Source organism: Hypomesus nipponensis, chromosome 20 (assembly GCF_054491055.1).
Source record: "Hypomesus nipponensis isolate SF chromosome 20, ASM5449105v1, whole genome shotgun sequence".
Lineage (NCBI taxonomy): Eukaryota > Metazoa > Chordata > Actinopteri > Osmeriformes > Osmeridae > Hypomesus > Hypomesus nipponensis.
Genome location: NC_140380.1, coordinates 5,922,563 through 5,940,400, shown reverse-complemented (window position 1 = coordinate 5,940,400; position 17,838 = coordinate 5,922,563). Strand labels below are relative to the sequence as shown.

General features: G+C 43.5%; 2 protein-coding genes across 3 annotated transcripts; one reads left to right on the top strand and one right to left on the bottom strand.

Moving 5' to 3' along the window:
- Window positions 1–145: 145 nt before the first annotated feature.
- Window positions 146–17,506, bottom strand: tmprss15 (transmembrane serine protease 15). Its single transcript, XM_084683442.1, has 25 exons — window positions 17,383–17,506; window positions 17,075–17,214; window positions 16,855–16,922; window positions 16,494–16,645; window positions 15,012–15,128; window positions 14,781–14,889; window positions 14,406–14,515; window positions 14,024–14,161; window positions 13,658–13,807; window positions 13,192–13,297; window positions 12,266–12,437; window positions 11,921–12,062; window positions 11,575–11,664; window positions 11,149–11,274; window positions 10,600–10,743; window positions 10,384–10,494; window positions 10,030–10,162; window positions 9,674–9,769; window positions 9,490–9,503; window positions 9,005–9,182; window positions 8,508–8,689; window positions 8,225–8,320; window positions 7,728–7,867; window positions 7,466–7,616; window positions 146–326 (listed from the first exon to the last, which is right to left on the bottom strand). The coding sequence occupies exons 1-25, from the start codon at window positions 17,504–17,506 to the stop codon at window positions 286–288; spliced, it is 3,030 nt and encodes a 1,009-aa protein (XP_084539568.1). The 3' UTR covers window positions 146–285.
- On the top strand, window positions 1,354–6,940 carry ccdc82 (coiled-coil domain containing 82). 2 transcript variants are annotated; one of them, XM_084684093.1, is made up of 7 exons: window positions 1,354–2,856; window positions 3,017–3,293; window positions 3,400–3,492; window positions 4,956–5,080; window positions 5,241–5,411; window positions 5,800–5,991; window positions 6,378–6,940. In XM_084684093.1, exons 1-7 carry the CDS (start codon window positions 2,317–2,319, stop codon window positions 6,441–6,443), a joined length of 1,464 nt encoding a protein of 487 aa, XP_084540219.1. In that variant the 5' UTR covers window positions 1,354–2,316; the 3' UTR covers window positions 6,444–6,940. The 2 variants fall into 2 exon arrangements, with proteins under 2 accessions (XP_084540219.1, XP_084540220.1); XM_084684094.1 differs by lacking the exon at window positions 5,241–5,411.
- Window positions 17,507–17,838: the final 332 nt, after the last annotated feature.

Here is a 17,838-nt window from a genome sequence, read left to right as displayed (position 1 = left end):
GTTACAGGAGGATTCAGAAGACGATTATCAATATGAAGAAATAATACCTGATGCAGAACAGAGCTTGGTGGAGGGGGAGGAGGACTTCGATGCAATCGTGAGAGCGATGCAAAAAGCTAATAGTAGCTCTACTACAGATGATGCGGAATCAAGGGTGGGAAATACTGCGAAGCAAACCTTCTCCCACCTCCCAGAGGTGGTAAATAACTTTCTCTGCAACTTTCTGGTCAGAAGGGGGCTGAGCAAAACAATGGATTGTTTCCAAGTTGAATGGCATGAGATCGGTCAGAAAGACTTGTTGAAAACCCAACTGGTGGAGCTTGTCCCTGACGCATACACACACAACCAATTACTGGAGAAAGAGCTGAAGGATGTTCTTGTTGAGCGGAACAACTACATACAGGCAGCGTTCAAAGCTAGTGAAACGCTGGTCAAGCTTAAAAAAGAAAGGGATTTCCATCGCCAACAATATCAACGTGTTGCCGAAGAGAAGAACAGATTAGTGGATTGCATGAAACGATTGAAGCAACACTATGCCTCATACAAGCCTGCATTAAAACAGTTGAATGATAGGTACCAAGAGGCACTAAAACAGAGAATGATGATAGGCTTAGAGAGGGACAAAGCTTTTCGCCAAACGCACAGTTTGGTAGCCACCCTGTGCAATGCACACTCTACCTCTACTAGCAGGGCAGCTAACAGAGACACAGGTCTACCACATGCATCACAGATTCAGAGTAAGCCTGATACGTTGAAGAATAGAAGAATTGTTCTCAATGATCACGATAAAGACTCGACAAAAAGCACAGCTCAGGATCATCCTGATGACTCAGAGTTTCTTGTAAGTAGTCGTGTGAACCCCTACTTGCCACGCATAAAGGCTCTGACTATTACGGAAACCAAAACGTCAGATTTCCACCTCACCAACTCCATCAAAGCCCACACCCTACCAATAAGCTTCCTGGCTCTCCACCCTCACAAGTTTATTTTGGCCTCGTCCAGCGATGACCAGCTGTGGAAGTTGTGGGGCATGCCTGTGGGGGAGATGGTTATGACCGGGGAGGGTCACAGTGACTGGCTCTCTGGATGCAGTTTTCACCCAAACGGAGGAAGTTTGGCCACCACGAGCGGTGACACGACGGTCCGAATCTGGGACTTTTCCCAAGGCCGCTGCACTCTCACTCTGGAGGGTCACAGCCATGCCAGCTGGGGCTGCTCCTTCCATTCCTGTGGAGACTTTGTGGCATCCTGCTCAATGGACAACACAGCCAAGATATGGGACCTGCAGAGCGAGCGATGCCGGGACACTCTGCGAGGCCACGTTGACTCGGTGAACAGTGTGTCCTTCCTGCCCTAATCAAACACTCTCCTGACCTGCTCTGCCGACAAAACGCTGTCTCTGTGGGACACCAGGGTCAGCCTTTGTGCTCAGACTTTATACGGACACCGACATTCCTGCAACCATGCCACTTTCAACGCCCTAGGGGACACCGTGGCCTCTTGTGATTCATTTGGAGTGGTCAAGCTGTGGGATGTTAGGAAAGTGGCAACTTTGGTAACCGTGGATACTGGACCGCACTCCAGCAATCAAGTGGCCTTCAGCCCATCAGGAAGGATGCTAGCTATCGCCAGTAACGATTGTTCTGTCAAGATGGTGGAGCTTGCTTCTTGTCAAGTGTCTAGTCTACAAGGGCATGATGACACTGTCCAGAGTGTGACTTTTGATCACAGGGGAGAGTATTTGTTATCAGCAGGGTCAGACGGTACAATTTTTGTCTGGTCATGACAGTAAATATGGCTTTAAATGCTTATAAGGAATTAGTTTGATGCCTAAGCAATTCTCGGTAAAAGTTTACTTTTTTTTTTCAATTATTTATCTCACAAAAAGTATACATAGCTATGTATGCAAATATTTAATAAAAACATTTACAAAACAAATTTCACATAATTATTACAGAGCGTCATTTCAGAAATGAAAACATTTCAATTTAGGGATTTATCACATCCCACGGTGCAATTTCTGGAGATAACACTAGACGGCACTGTGTTCCTAGAAGGGTCCTACTTTTGCTGTTGAAGAGGAAATGGGCGTAAGTGGAGCTTCCTTATGACAACAATAACAAAACAAACGTGTAACGAATTCATGTCTTCTAAAAGGATCCAAAAGAGCTAAATTTTAAACATTTTAACATTGAAATCAACGCGCAATCAAATCCACACGGATTATTGTAGTTAGTGAACAACACGCTGAATGCATTTTGGATAGCTACGAGCTCTCGTTAGCATAGTAACAAGCTAGCTGGCTTAGATCTAAACATGGAGAGCTTATATAAGCGTAGAGTTTACGAGTCTATGAGAAAAAAGAAAGCTGCTGCTTCAAAAAGGAAACCACAGATCGGCTTGTCAGCTCGCCTGCTGGATGATAGTGACGAAGAGTCTTGCGCGAGCACGACCAGCATCAGCTCAGAGAGCGAATATCAGAACGAGGACAGTAGTGGAACCGAGAGAACACCAGACAGCGACGAAGACCAAAGTTCTTCTGGTGGCGATGCTAGCAAGTCCACGGGAAAGCGCACCGTATCCCAGTCTAGTCGCAAGCGTTCTACTCTTCCTGAGAGTTCCTCTGATTCAGACAGCGACGTTGGATCCAAGCCCGCGAGAAAAGTAATTCCCAGAAAACGCATCAAAATACAAAGCCCCGCGTCCGACTCTGATGTTGATGATACTGCGCAAAAGGAGAAGTTAGCTGCTGAGGCTAAGGAAACTGCTGCAAAACGAAAGAAACGGCAGAATAAACTTCTTGCATTATCCAAGAAGATGAAGTCCCGCATCATAAACCGCAGACGCAGACGGAAGGTAGTTTGCATCATGTGTTGATATGCATGCAACACATGCTCACAGTCACGCGTAGAATAAGCATTTGTGCACATTTATTTACGGGCATAGGTCTATCCACTGAAATGATTGTGGTTGGGTTGTTTAATGCTGACTCATATTCTACTCTCCTTTCTGTCAGGATTCCGGTGATGAAGAGGACTCCAGTAAGGATGCAGAAGATGGTAGTGAGAAAGAAGAAGACGACGATAAGGATGAAAATGATGATAATGATGATGATAATGACGGTAACGATAATGATCACACTGCCGATCGCTTGAGAGGCAGCAGCGAGGACGACGAGGTGAAGGACAGTGACAGTCTGAAGGACTTCATCGTTGAAGATGAAGCGAAGAAGGGAGACGAGGACGAAGAAAACCCGGAGCCAGACAAGCAGGCGGTCTCTCTCCCACACCAGTGTGAGTCTAAGCTGACGCACTGACCTCTGGGGCCATTCCTTGAATGTCTGAATGTCGAGGCAATGCATAACATAAAAGTGTCCATTTGTCTGTTCTCTTTTCCCAGTCGTCACTGGATCACAGCTCACACACTTCCAAGTGGTAGTCAAAGCTCTTCTTATCAATGTCTTGGATGAGACCTTTCTCAAGTCTCTGTACAGTAAGCAATTTTTTAATACATGCACATCTAAACCATTTATATTTAGATGAGTGCGTGCCATGTAGCCTCTGTACTTAGTGTAATATGCTGTTGGCTGCATGTATCATCATTTTAAGCCTTTGTGCTTTCTGATTTTAATTACAGTGGTTTCAAAAAGTATTCAGATCCCTTGTAGCACATTTTATTGTGTGGATTAAATTGCAAATGGTTAAACATTGCAATTTTGCTGATCAATCTCTACTTAATTCCCCATAATGATTGTTTTTTTCCACCAATGAATTCTCAGATGAATCACTTAAATCATTAATTTTACACGAAAGAATCAAGTCTATTTTAGGAGTTTTTCCTGATACTTTGCTGAGGTACTCCAAAATGTGGTCAGTTGCATCCTGTTTTGAGTTTTCCGTTAAGATGTTTACTAGGACTTGATTGTATTCCACCTGGGGTAAAGTGATTTGACATAATTAACAAATGTCCCACAAGTCTCAGGAAAAGAACCAACCCATGAAGTCCAAAGAACTCTGTAGACCTCCACAATACAAATGTGGCAAAGCATTGATCAATGCAAGGGTATATAAGGGTACAGTATAGCTTTAAGAATTCCCATGGGACATAAGCAGCATCATTAATTGTGATATGGAAGAATATTGGAACCATCAGTACGCTTAGTAAATGGAGCTGGCCAATCAAACTGACTCACTGGGCAAGAATCAACGGTCACTCAGAGCTTTGGAAAGTCCTCTGCAGAAATGAGGTAACTTGCCGGAAAGACGACCGTCTAAGCGGCAGTCACAGGGAGACTGGTCAGAATTGGGTTGAAGGGTGAATGCATCAGAGGTCCTTAAAGAAAACCAGCTCCAGTGTATGCAACCTCAGACTGGGGTGACGGTTCACCTTTCAGCATGACAATGATCCAAAGCACACAGTTAAGACAGTGCTGGAGTGGCTTCGGGACTCAGAAGTCTGTTGACTTCTGGAATGGGCCATCCAAAACTCAGATTAAAACCCCATAGAACAGTGGAGATACCCAAAGATGGCAGTTCACAGACACTTCCCATCCAATCTGACAGGGCTGAGATGATCTGCCAGGAAGAATGGAAAAAAACTTTCAAACAAAACGTTTAGAGCTTGTAGAGAAGTACCCAATTGGATTTGCTGCTGTAATTGCTACCACAGGTGCATCCACACATTACTGAAGGGTCGGAATACTAATTAAAATACATATTTATGAGATTGGTAATTACTTTGCTTGTTTTCACTTTGTCAATATGGGTTACTGAGTGTAGATTAATGAGTAAAAATGGCAATTGTACACCCCCCCCCCCCAAAAAAAAAACAAACAAAAAACAATAAACAATAAAATGTGATAAAAGTGTATGGAATTGAATACTTTCTTAAGCCACTGTATATGACCAAGCTTTTGTTTGAGTGTGCAGTCATCTGAGTGCATCGTCTCTGACCAGGCGGTGAGAGGACAAAGCGCTACGCTCAGGAGATGAAGTCCTCACTCTTTCATTTTGACGAGCGAACCATACTCCCACGCCTGGAGAACCTGAAGCAACGCAGTCGCTGGAGCGACCGCTACAAGGTTAGCAGCGATCCGGTGCTAACGGTAACCCGTGAGCCCCAAAATGTAAAATCCCTTTGAAAAAAAAATATGGAAATCATATGTCCGGGGGTAGGATTCCTTTCATACGTTTTGGACTGATACAATGCGATGTGTGTCTTTGGGCTGGCTGTTCGTACAGGAGAGAGTGGAGTGTTATCCAAAGGTTCGGTTGGTGACCATAACAATTCTGGAGAACAAATGCGAGGCTTGTCAGCTCCAAAGACAGTGCAGCTTCAATGTCAAACTCTCCGGACAACTGTATGACAACAATACACTCCAAGAGGACCACTTCATGCCTAATGACACTCAGGTACCCCGTACGAAACCCACCGTTTCATATTAAACTGTAGATACCAAATATAATAATAACATTAACGATGCCTGAAGTCCATGGCGTAAACTGGGGGAAAAAAAATACTGAATGTGACCCATATCAGTCAATGAATCCAAGTATGCTTTTTCAAGATTTACATTTTACATTTAGTCATTTAGCAGACGCTCTGATCCAGAGCGACTTACAGTAAGTACAGGGACATTTCCCCCGAGGCAAGTAGGGTGAAGTGCCTTGCCCAAGGACACAACGTCACTTTGGCACAGCCGGGAATCTATCTAGCAACCTTCAGATTACTAGCCTGATTTCCTAACCGCTCAGCCATCTGACTCCAAATATGCCACATTTAAAAAATAATTATTTGCAGACGTACAGCGTGGGATCCGTCTGTGCCAGCCGAACAGAGGTGTATCACACCCTGAAGCATTTCAAGTACCACTTGTTCCAGCACTGCCGGACTGTTCTGGAAGAGGAGAAGAGCGGGGAGAAGGAGGAAGCGGTGAAGGACACCGTGAACAGGGTGTTCATCAAGCTTCAGGATGGGGGCTGGATTTCAGAGGTATTCCGCTCGCCACTCACTTGCCATATTGTCATCCATGGAAAAAATGCTCTTCATTTAACTCCTTGGGAGTTCTTTTCCCCGCTCCATTTTGATGGAAACAAATGCAGGAATTTCACCACTGCTTTAGGTGGTGTTAACTCCACCTTGGTAATCAACTAGCCTTGTGCATCTGACTCCTTGTAAGAAAAATGTCACATTTTGGTGCAACAGAACTGAATAATAACTGAAATAAAAAGAACCACAACGCACGAGGATATTAAACCATACTACAGTCTTCTTATATCTGTCCACATACCAAGGATGACCTTTTGACCGGCCTGTGTTGTGCTTTGGAATACTTTACTGCACCGATCTGATTTATCACGCTTGTTCCTTTCTTTCAGCAATTCGAGAAATTCCAGGATCACATCAACGATGCTGATTTATTCCAGGAAGAGAAGCTCGACTGAAGGAAGAGTTGAGGTCAATGGGGATTCAAGGATTCATCTGCAACATACAGTATACACCTATCTTACATCTGCTGTACATTTTGCACATTGCTTGAAAAACATGCGTGTAGTATGAAAACATTTTAAAGGGTTTTGTTGCTAAGATACAAAGACATATTTTTTTCTTTCCTTTTTGTTTCCTTTATATGTACAATCGAATACCTTCTTGTCGAGTTGCTCTAGTAAGCAGGATCAAAGAAATAACCAGCTAGCTGTTTAGAATATGCTAATTGCTACCAGGCTCTCCTTTCCATCAGTGCATCTCTACCAGACTTGGCTACCACATCAATCCTGCTTCATGAAGCACCAATGTAGTATATTCATTTTATATAGCAAGACATACTGTATTCACCTCCAAACTTTTGACTGGATAGTGCTTGTTGTGACAAAGGTCCAGTACTACAGTGGTGTGACAAATATTGGGACTTTTTAGTCTAAATAAACAAGAACTCACAATCTGGTTTCGTTTTATCTTTTGTAATAGAAACATTTGATTTGATGCACTTGACCACAAACAGTTGACCTCAAACAACCCTACAAGTGCATTTTTCACATATGCTTCAACCGTATCCTAGCAGAAATATATCAAACTGTACAAGATGCAAGTAAAGTAGAATTCTCCAAAGTCACTTAATCACAACTTTTGCATCTTTTGTTAATAATGACACACAAATGGCTTCTTCCATGATATACTTTGTTTTGGTTGTATTGGCAATATAAAAAACATACATTCTCACACAAACAAAAAAAATATTCGGGCCACGGTAAGCAAGGGAGGTTGCAAAGCACTAATATCATGTTAACGTGTGGTGGAACCCAGCATTTATAGTGAAGAGATCATTTCAACTCATTACACCTGTCACTCCGATGAAGTTAATTGAATCTGATTACGCTAATTGAAGGATGGAATTCTCAAGTCCGACAAGACAGCGCAGGATTGGGCTTTCTTCCCAAGTCCCAAGACTTCCGGCGTCACGAAAAACGCCTTATCTGGATGATCCAGTCAATGAACTGGGACACCAGGGCATAAACACCAGGCCGTTGGGGGCGGCCACACCCTACCCCAAAAGACACCACGCCTGCCAGCAACCAATAGCCATCCTCTTCACACATCAGCGGACCCCCAGAGTCCCCCTAGAAACACCAATCAGAGGATACAGTCAGAGCACGGAAAAAAAGGAAACATGGCAAATATCATGCCGTGTGTCTCCAGAACGGTATTAGCTGATGTCAAGTTCACAGCACCTGGCAGGTGTCCACTCCCCCGTCAGGGTAGCCTGCACAAACCATCCTGGCTGTGATGTTGTACTCAGGCATCAGCCTCTGGCACTCTGACCTGTCCACCAGGGGCAGCGCAGCCTGCTGTAACACGTTAGCGACTGAGCCTGAAAGGAAGTGACATTTCGCCAGTGACAGTAAGAATCCTGTACTATAAAACGTTCACATCCTCAAAATGTATTGAATATCAGAAAACACACATCCTCAAATAAAAGGGGTATCGTATCCCTTTGTCTGCCTGGGGTGAAATCAGTGTCATGAAAAAGGGAGACTCATTTAGAAATGTATAAAGTAATTATATTTATAATATGTTGATGCCCAAATAAAATAAAAATATTAAACCTTTGTACAAATGTTAGGTTCAATTAGTTTAGTTTCAGTTGTATTTACATACTTGTTTGGCCCTGTTGGCCTTGCTCCAAAATTGTATTCATGTTTTTACAATTTCTTATTAAAATGCTGACCTCCTTCTGCCACCCTTCCCCAGCCAGCGATAAAACAGTTCCTCCCAGCCTCAAATTGCTGTTTACTCCTTGGCAGGCATATAGGCTGAATGTAATCTGTGTGCAAAAAAAGGTATCAGGGTGTGTTACTCTGAGAGTTATTCTGAGAGTTACTCTGAAAGTTACTATGAGAGTTTCACTGAGAGTCACTCTGAGAGTTACTCTGTTACTGGAGAGTTACTCTGAGAGTTACTCTGAGAGTTACTCTGAGAGTTACTCTGTTACTGCAGTGCTGGTGGTCCACCTGTGAAGTTGATAGGTGTGTCAAGGTGCATCATTGCAATGTCCCCCTCCTTGGTCCTCCTGTTGTAGTGTTTGTTCATGATTATCTTGTCGATGCTGACGGTGTGTGTGTGGTTGGAGTTCAGTGCATCCTGGGAGTGTAGGCCCAGGACTGCTTTCCAGTAGGACAGATGATTGTTCTTCCTGCAGGATCAGGGAGTCATAAGGTACAGCGACATATGCACAGACAACACATGAATCGGAAAATAACAGCGACATGAGATCACAAGCATAAACTTAAGAATGTGTGTACACTGTGTGTTAAAACAGTAAACAGTAAACAGAGAGAGATCATTTGAAAACAGAATTATACCAGAATTAATTTACCAAAAGCACAAGAGTGCTGATCTGCAATCACGTGCTATTAAATTAGATCACGTGGACAGCAAGGAAACCTAATCCTAGGTCAGCACACCTGCTCAAACGCTTTACAAATACTCTAGACGTGACCCTCCTCACCCATAGACACAGTGCGCCGCAGTGACCAGCCACTCATTGTCAATTAGCGAAGCTCCACACACGTGACGGCCCCTCCAATGAAGAGACACGATCCATGGCCACGCCTTTTGCTGAGAGTCAACTCCTCCCACCACTCTCCCGGACACAGCCCCGTTGTCGACCAGGCGAGAACCACAGGCTAAAATACACAAAGGAGTCCTTACAAAAAGTGCCGTCTCTGTTTTGTATAAAACCAAGGCGTTATAACAACGATTTAATAAACACTAGGACCAAATATGATAACGTTATGATCTGAGTTGGTGTTGCTACTCACGCTGATTGTCACAGAGCAGAGATGCAATCTCTTCCCCAGCACATGTTTCACTTCAGAGAGAATAAACAGTAAAGCAGGTGTTGATAACAGCAGTCAATTAATGGATGTTGTTTTCATTTATAATGGTATCAATATCTCATACATGATTATACATGGTACAATATGCAGTGACATGTGTTGTTGTACCTGCAACCACATAAATAAAATAAAATAAAAGGAGACTCAGTGTTGTATTGTTGAAGAGTGATGTTTCAACCTTCATTTATGGATTCAAGGGAGTCGTACAACTACTGCACTAATGTGCTACAATGAATGTATGGATTAAGCCTTGCCCCTGTGTCTCAGTTGTCGTGTACCTGAATGCCAATTTAAAGGATCCATCATCTGTATTTTGCACTGTGGCGAAGGGGGAATCCTGGGCTAAGGCAGGGACAGGAAGGACGTTCCCTAACCTGAAACACATCATTAACACAAAGACTGAACTGATTCAGTGTGATTTAATAAGGCACACACATGTCATGATCTCTCGAATGTTTCTAACTGTATTCTGTCATTCTTTGACTGCCCCACACACTTGCACATGGATCATTTGTCTCCTGTTTCGTTCTTTCTTCTCACTCTCCAAAAGTCGCTCCCCAAAAATCCCATGCATGATGCACACACAACCAAACTCTACTGCTGCCAAACATTACAAATGCTACTTTGCTCCCACCTGTAGCCCAGGTGGCGGCACAGAAGGTTGGACAACTGGGTTGTCCAATTCTCTGCACAGGCGGTGTACCGGGAGGTGTGGACCTGGAACTGAGCACGGCTGTGACTGGAGCCGTTCACAGACACGAGATGCACTAAAACAGACAGCCCAAGCACAGTAACTGTCAGACGAATAGAGATTCTTTTAAACATGGCTATAGGTTGTCACGCGTTGTATGGGACGTGAATGGGATGCCGTTCTGCTTAGAGTCTCTGTCTCCGAATACTTTTTTTGTCGAGTTTGTTATTGATCCCAGAAATGATCCTTGTTGTTGATTGGTCACATTGTAGTTGGGGTGTTGAGGGGTTAACTGACCACAGTGAGCTTCGTCTGAAGCGTCAGGGCAGTCTGGCTGGCCGTCACACACGCTGCCGTTGGACAGGCACTCTCCCGAGTTGCACTGAAACTGCCCTGCTGCACAGGGCTCTGGGTAGACATGACAACATCGGGTCATTTGATTGGTTGAGTAAATTCAAATGTCTTAATATCTCATTAAAACTCATTCATCTCTTCTCAGTATCCAAGTCTTACCGGGCATGCCCAGCCTCAGGCCAGTGGTGAAGTTGGCATTGAAGCCTCTTCCAGATCCGGAGCTGTCTGTGAAGAACATCACTGTCATCTGATTGGTTGTGGAGATCACATCTGGAGAGGGGCCTTTGGTGCCAGAGAAAACCCCTGAAACCGAACCAACAAAATGCGACCACAGTTAACTTATTTGTGACAATGTCTACAGTTCAGTGTGGTGCAGGGCATGCACTCAAACCGTATTTTTAACATGTTGAACAAGAATAACAATGTCATTTGATACAAAATATATGTGATTTGCTGCATGGACTGAAGACATGTGATTCCAACAATCAAATGTAGATGTTTGTGTGTACTATAGAGATGTATGTGTTGCCTGAGTTGAATTCTAGCTCCTCTATATGGTCCATGCATGAGTTAACTAGCTATCATCTTCCTTTCCTTGGAACACTATTCAAAAAAGAGTTCTGTAGTTGTGGTCAATGTGCAGTTACAACATTCCTTTGTAAATAACATTGATCCACAGAGATAATACAATGCTTCGATCTGACCCACCGAGCAACTCAGACTGCAGTCCAGCTCCATCCCTCACCTCCACCATGTCATAGGTTCCCTCTACATCGAAATCCAGGAAGTGAAGCTGGATGTTCCATCCCTCCCTGGCATGTAGAGTCCACATGCCTGGCCCCAAGACAAGCATAATATGTACAAAAAACAAACCTACGAAATCTACAGAAGAATGTATATCGTCTACATCATGGGGTCTCCAACCCTGTTCCTTGAGAGCTACCTGCCTGTAAGTTTTCCTCCAACCCTAATCTAGCACACCTGACACCTCACAACTTGTTGTTGAATCAGGACAAGTAAGTGGGGTTGGAGCACAAACCAAAAGGTAGCAGGTAGCTCTCCAGGAACAGGGTTGGAAAGCCCCGGTCTACATGAAACAGACATCACGATCAATGCAGTGTTACGTCTACATACAGTTAGCACCGTCTCCGTAGGAGTGAGGGTAGTTAGGGGAGCTGAAGGTTGAGTTGGGCTCCCAGAGGTCAAACGGACCTCCACAGTCAGCTGTGGTAAAAAAAAAAAACAGAACGAATCATTCTTTGATATCCTGTCCTGCTTAACACGGTAAAACAGGAACACACACGGGGAACACACTCAGTAGCAGGTGGAGAGAGGGTGCCAGAGTACGGGAACCTTTGGAGAACATTGTGCTGAGGGAACGATGAGTTACGGGTGAGTGATTTAGACGTTGTTGTTGAGAAGGTAATACTGTAGGTGGCGGGTGTGAGAGCGTGCGTTCGGGGGGTCGGCAGTTTCATACAGGGAACAGGTGGAGGCGTCGTTGGGGTGGGAACCACCGTCGGTTCTACTGGGTCGCCGTCACAGGGACCCAAGGTCATGCTGATGTCATCAAGGGCAATATCATTCCTCATCCCTCCTCTCTTCTGGGCTTCGAACACCACCTGGAGAAACCACAGGAGAGGACGGCAAACAATATATTTGCGCGTACATCCTTTGAATCCCTTTAATCGATCATGCACATGTGCATCTACAGAATTCGAAATTGGAACTATCCTTTGATCACACCAATGCACCTACAAACACATTGGGTTTCATCCCATTCATTCCGACCACAGCCTGTAAACGTGTGAAGGAGTATACTGACTGTTGCGTTGGTTGTGTTTTGGAGGTCGGCCTGGCCGTAGTTCCAGTTGTTTCCATAATTGCCTTCCTTCTGGAACACCACTGTGACCGGAGCCTCAACCCCACCCGCGGAATCCCGTCGCTTCCGCAGCAGAATCCTGAGTCGACGGACGTCCTCTCCGTACATGTGGTACCTGCAGGAGGAAAACAGCAGAGTCAAACTGTTCGGAGACACACTGGACAGTTCCTCCACCAGTGGTGGATCAAGGGTGTACGGATAAACACAAGTTAAAACTTATGTATTTTTTTTTACAGTTTTTTCTTGTTATCTACTTCAACTGGTCCGCTCATTACAACCTACATGCCATCTACTAAATCTCATGCTCTGGGTAGATAGCACAGCACTACCACCTTTCACATGAGTACATCATAGGACATGTAGTCTCTATAACAGTGTCCTAGCTATGTTTATTGCCTTTATGTGAAAAAGGTTCCCTATGAAAAGATCCAATACCTGAAAAACAGCTTTGGTATTGAGATTTAAGGTGGAATGGCAAGGAGAACAATAATTAATCCTTATTCTTATTTTTTACCAAATAGTATTTTATTTCTACTTTGTTTCCCTTCATTTTCTAGGTAATATGTATGAATTTACATCCTAAAATGTTGTAATGCAGTATTGATTGACATACAACCTTGATTACAATACTGCAAACGCAATCTTGGTCAAGATGAATGAAACATTTTTTATTATATTAATTTAAAAGTAAAACAGTATGATTTTTTAACAAATGTGCTATCAGAGTGGGATAGACTAAATGATTTTCCACTGGCAATTTGTTAATCCTAATCAGTAGATCACGTTTTACTTCATCATAATATAAGATAATGACACCGCTACAAATTACACAGATTACATTTATGAGTGGAAGAAGAGGAGATACTTACCAGAACCTGAGACATGAAGAGTCATTTTCATGAGTCAGAGGGATGCTGTGTATCTGGAAGGTCTTCTCCCATTGGCCAGGGCTTGTTGGAGTCACAATGTAGTAGCCTGAGTGGAACAGTCATGCAGCTGGCAATTAGACTAGCGGGATTGAGTACATACAGTTCATCAATTTAGTCATTTTTATTTAGACTAATCACAATTTTGTGGTGGTTGTATCAAGCAAATGCAGACCATTTTCTCATTCCCTCTTTCCCTTTTTCTTTCCAGACCTCAGGGAAAAGCTAATTAGGTTTAGGTCCGAGACAAACCAAATGACAACCAGTCTTCTGCTAAACTGTTCTGTGCTGTCTTGCAATAACCATCTTGCAATACGTGTTTTCAAATACCTAAATATAAATCTGTCCAAAGTCAATCAAACAAGCATATCACATTGGACAAATACTACATCGTCCCAGCACAACACACCTGATAGATTCCCCATGGTGTGGTCAAAGTCAGGGCCAGTGAGTGGGGGAAAGGTCGGGGCATTGGTGCGTATCCAGTTCCCATCATCCTCCGGTTCTTGTCTCCAGAAACACATGCTATCCTCAAAGGAGCAGTTTATCTTCTCTTCGTCTTAGATAGGGCAGGCAGAGTGACACTGTCTGTTAAAAAAACTCAAGAACAAGTCAGCCAGTTTACATGGCTATTGTAATATAGCCATATTTAGGGATAATAGCCATACTGTGTTATATAATTTTGTTCATCTTACACACAGTAAATAAACTGTATCTTTATATATATATATATATATACACAAAATTAAGTCAATAAATTATTTTTATAATTTACTTGATATGTCGCTTATGTTGTATGAGGAGTAGGAGGCACTGAAGCCTGGTAGATGGGTGATGTCATCAGAGGAGAACTGTGCTGTGGCCGTGTCAGAGAACAGCCACACTGCCCCTGGAGACGACCCTGACAGAGTATCTAAAACAACACATGCACCGTGCTTAGTTAAGGATCGTATTTCTAGAAAAATCTGAGTTGTTTTGAAAACTAGAAGTGACAGCACAGAATCAACTGAATGGACAACATGAAATTCTGTGTGGAAAATACCGTACCATGCACACTAAAACCGACCAAGTATTTTTGTTTACTATGCACTTCATTCTAGAACTAAGTACATGTTTTATTTTGCACTAGCCCATATTGAATGATATACTGTACATACACATTAGTATTTTGTCTTGTCCAGCACCCTCATACAGTTGGAGGGTGTCTCTTTCCTCTTCTGTGTGAAACGATTGGAAATCAATCTTTATTGCCAGTCCTCTCGGTACTCTAAGCCAGGGAAGAAAGAAAATAAGGACAATCTGCAAAGCACCTACACCTAATCACTGGAGAAGAGAAGCAACACAAATACAGTTACACATCAGAGAGTTGCTGCTGAATGCCACAGGGGGGAGTACAGGAGGAATTGGCCAACGGGTTGTGAAGGGAAAACTTTCATGAATGAATGTCAGATGGAGAAATACGACATATAAAGTTTAAATGAAAGGTTTTGAGTAAAAGTAGAAACTAACAGTTGGGCACAATGCGGGCCTACCGTATAATCCAGCGGCAGACCGTGTCATTGGTGTAAGGGAGAGGGAAGTTGTCAGAGTGGAAGGACCCCGAAGAGCCAATGAGAAGGAACTGCCCATCACATTTTGTTGCTATGGACAGATGTAAGAGACAAAATGTAGGTGTTGGAATACGTCCTCTTTTCATGTTGGAGGGGGGAGTTGAAGAATTGAAACAAAACTACAGCCAGGGCTCCCTACACTGTAAGTCTTACCACAGAGGGAGTGATTTTCATCGGAGCCATCGGGACAGTTGGGAACTCCATCGCAGAACAGTGTTGTGGGTGCACACGTGACGCCGTCACCACAGGCCATCTGATATGGCCCACAGACTGTTTGACATACGAAAGGCAATGAACATAGCTATGACACCGCGCTGTTAGAGACAAACATTTTGTACGATATTCATGTCCTATACTGTACTGCTGTGAAAGGTGGAAGCGGTTGTAGGGAGTGTGCCTCATCTACAACACAGATTTCCCGTGAGCGATCTCACCAAGAGCGGTAGATGTTGTAGACGGAATGTCGGTTGTAATCAGCGGCTCAGTTGTAGCTGGCCGGGCTGTAGTTTGAATGTCTATAACAAAACAGAAACATGTATGTAGAGCCTTGTATATTCTCTGCATTCTGTTACAGTGTGTCCTTATCTGAACAGGCTCTCAATGACTGTCATGCTTGTGCTGAAATGTGTGCCGCAGGAATACTTTTATCAATCTTTTGAAACACCTTTGACAACTTCAACACTTTTTAGACACCTTAACTGTGTCTACCACTGATATTAAGACAAATACTATGCAACTGTAGTCTTGAGTCAATTAATTTGATGTGATTTTCAAAACAACATTTCCATGCATTCTCTTTCCTTGTATACAACATGGTCAGCATAGGACAAATAATATTACATATATTATATATAATATAATACATTATATATAGACGGGTGACAAATTAAAGAAAAAACCTGAGTAAATGAGTGGAGAAAAATAACAAATGCCGATGGTTCACACAGGTGTCATGTGTCATATAATTAAGCAATGAACATCCTATTGTGCTTGGACATGGCATGTCTTAAAATACTGAGCAGGCCCAGTTGACCTCGGTTTCAAAATGGCAAGGGGATGAGATCGGAGATAGGTTTCAGTAGAATTAATGATTCAAGTCTTCTTTTAGGTCTGGGAATGAAATCAGTGCATAAGGGAGGACACTGTGGTTAAAAGCACACATTTTATGAAAGAAACAGAAGCAACTCCTTTTCCATGCCAATGTCCGATGAATTTTGACACTGTGTCATAGAGCAACAGCTAAAATACTATTAGCTATATATTGTCAAATGTTTCTCACCTTGAGTAGTGGAAGGAATGGAAGGAAGGTGTGTTGAACCGGGAAGCAAAGTTGAAGAGAGAGGCTCAGCTGTAGTTTGGATTTCTGTAAATTAAACAGAGCCAGTTGTTGAAATTCCCAAATGTGCCTTGGGCTTCAGCATGTGTTGCCATCTTTCTTCATCTCTACATCATAACAATTTAGGTTTGTGTTGTCTTGTCCTAAGAATTTCACTGCCCAGTCTGACCCTGTGTTGTTCTGTGCATCTGACAATAAAATACTTGACCGTTATTTGAGAAGACGTCCTGATTGTAATGATATGATCGACAACCTCCATGCGAACAACTGGAGGGGGGCGTCCGACAGCAACGTTCTACCTGTGATTTGGAGGCTCCGGATGTCAATGACAAGGCCTCCCTCTGCCCCACCTCCGACCCCCTGGAGACCAGCCACCAGCTCAAGCTCTGCCTTCTTTGCCTCCACGCTCTGATGGAAGTCTAGGCTGAAGGTTGCCACCACGCTGCCGTTGCTGTGACAGGACGTGAAGGTATTCATGATCAAAACAGGAAGCTTGGAAATAAAGATTCAGGATGGTGCGAGTTGAGCTTTGCCTGTCATCTGCAGGTGTAGGGGGCAGGGGTGGGTGCATCGTTTGAACAAGATGTTAGGAAAAGGATGTGATCTTTTCACTGGTCAGCAATCCCACTGTCATGCTTTTTATACCGGTCCTTATCTTACCTGAAATCCAAAACTTGACAGGCCTTGAATTCATCCCTGAGCTGGCTAATGCCATAAGCCTCAGATATCTGTGAGGAAGCGAACAGTATTTGACTGATTGGTGAAGCATGAGAAAACGCGTATGTTTAACATGGTGCGTGCAGTATGTTCAGACGGTAGTGAAGCATCACATCTTTTGTACGTGAAACATGAAGAAAAACAGAGGATCGGGTTCTCTCACCAGCTGCTGTGTGTCGAAGGCCAGGGCTTTGAACTGAAGGCTTTGCTTGTCTTGGAGGTCTTCAGCAAACACAGCTCCCTCTGTGATGACCATTCTCCCTCTGAGGCTGGTGTTAGTAGGCGGCGGTTGCCCCACGCCCACTGAGCCCGACAAACAAACACACATCACACACACACCACAAACACACACCACACACACACGTTACTTAAAGACCCATCGACCATGGTCGCAAATTCAAATTTCCACTTTTTCCGGAATGTAATGTGGAGACAGAAGGACTGTGACAGGACTTTAAGAAGGGGTCTTACAGTCGGGGTGCAGGGAAGCCCAGGAGATGATTAGCAAGGCCACACACACCACCAGCAGAGCAGCACACAGCACACTCAGGGACACCTCCATGGAGGACCAGCGACGTTTGCCACAACGAAACATATTTGCTGTCTCCGTTTTTCTTTACTTATCACGCCGCAAACTTGTATCGCTATATAAATTCCAGGGTATCTCCTTCTGTTGCTGTTAACTAACCTTTGTCCAGTGTAGTGAGTCTCAAATATTGTCTTTTCGAAGTATTCCCCCAAGTTCATTACTGTCTTTAACGTCAAGTGTCTTCCCTTTGGTTCATGACATATATATAGACTGCTCGAAGCTTCTGAGCTACTCATTTATAACTAATTGGCCTTTTTATCTTGAGAAGAGGCTGTAAAGGTCCATATTTTATCCTACAATAAATGGAACAACTAATCGTAAGTAATAATCCTAAGAGA

Coding starts and splice junctions, on each gene's coding strand:
- ccdc82 (XM_084684093.1), top strand. CDS start 2,317: ATGGAGAGCTTATATAAGCGTAGAGTTTACGAGTCTATGAGAAAAAAG. Junction 5,412..5,799: donor TCATGCCTAATGACACTCAG/GTACCCCGTACG, acceptor AATTATTTGCAG/ACGTACAGCGTGGGATCCGT. Junction 5,992..6,377: donor ATGGGGGCTGGATTTCAGAG/GTATTCCGCTCG, acceptor CCTTTCTTTCAG/CAATTCGAGAAATTCCAGGA.
- tmprss15 (XM_084683442.1), bottom strand. CDS start 17,506: ATGTTTCGTTGTGGCAAACGTCGCTGGTCCTCCATGGAGGTGTCCCTG. Junction 8,690..9,004: donor GCGGCGCACTGTGTCTATGG/GTGAGGAGGGTC, acceptor CTGATCCTGCAG/GAAGAACAATCATCTGTCCT. Junction 327..7,465: donor CTGGATCATCCAGATAAGGC/GTTTTTCGTGAC, acceptor TGTATGCGTCAG/GGACAAGCTCCACCAGTTGG.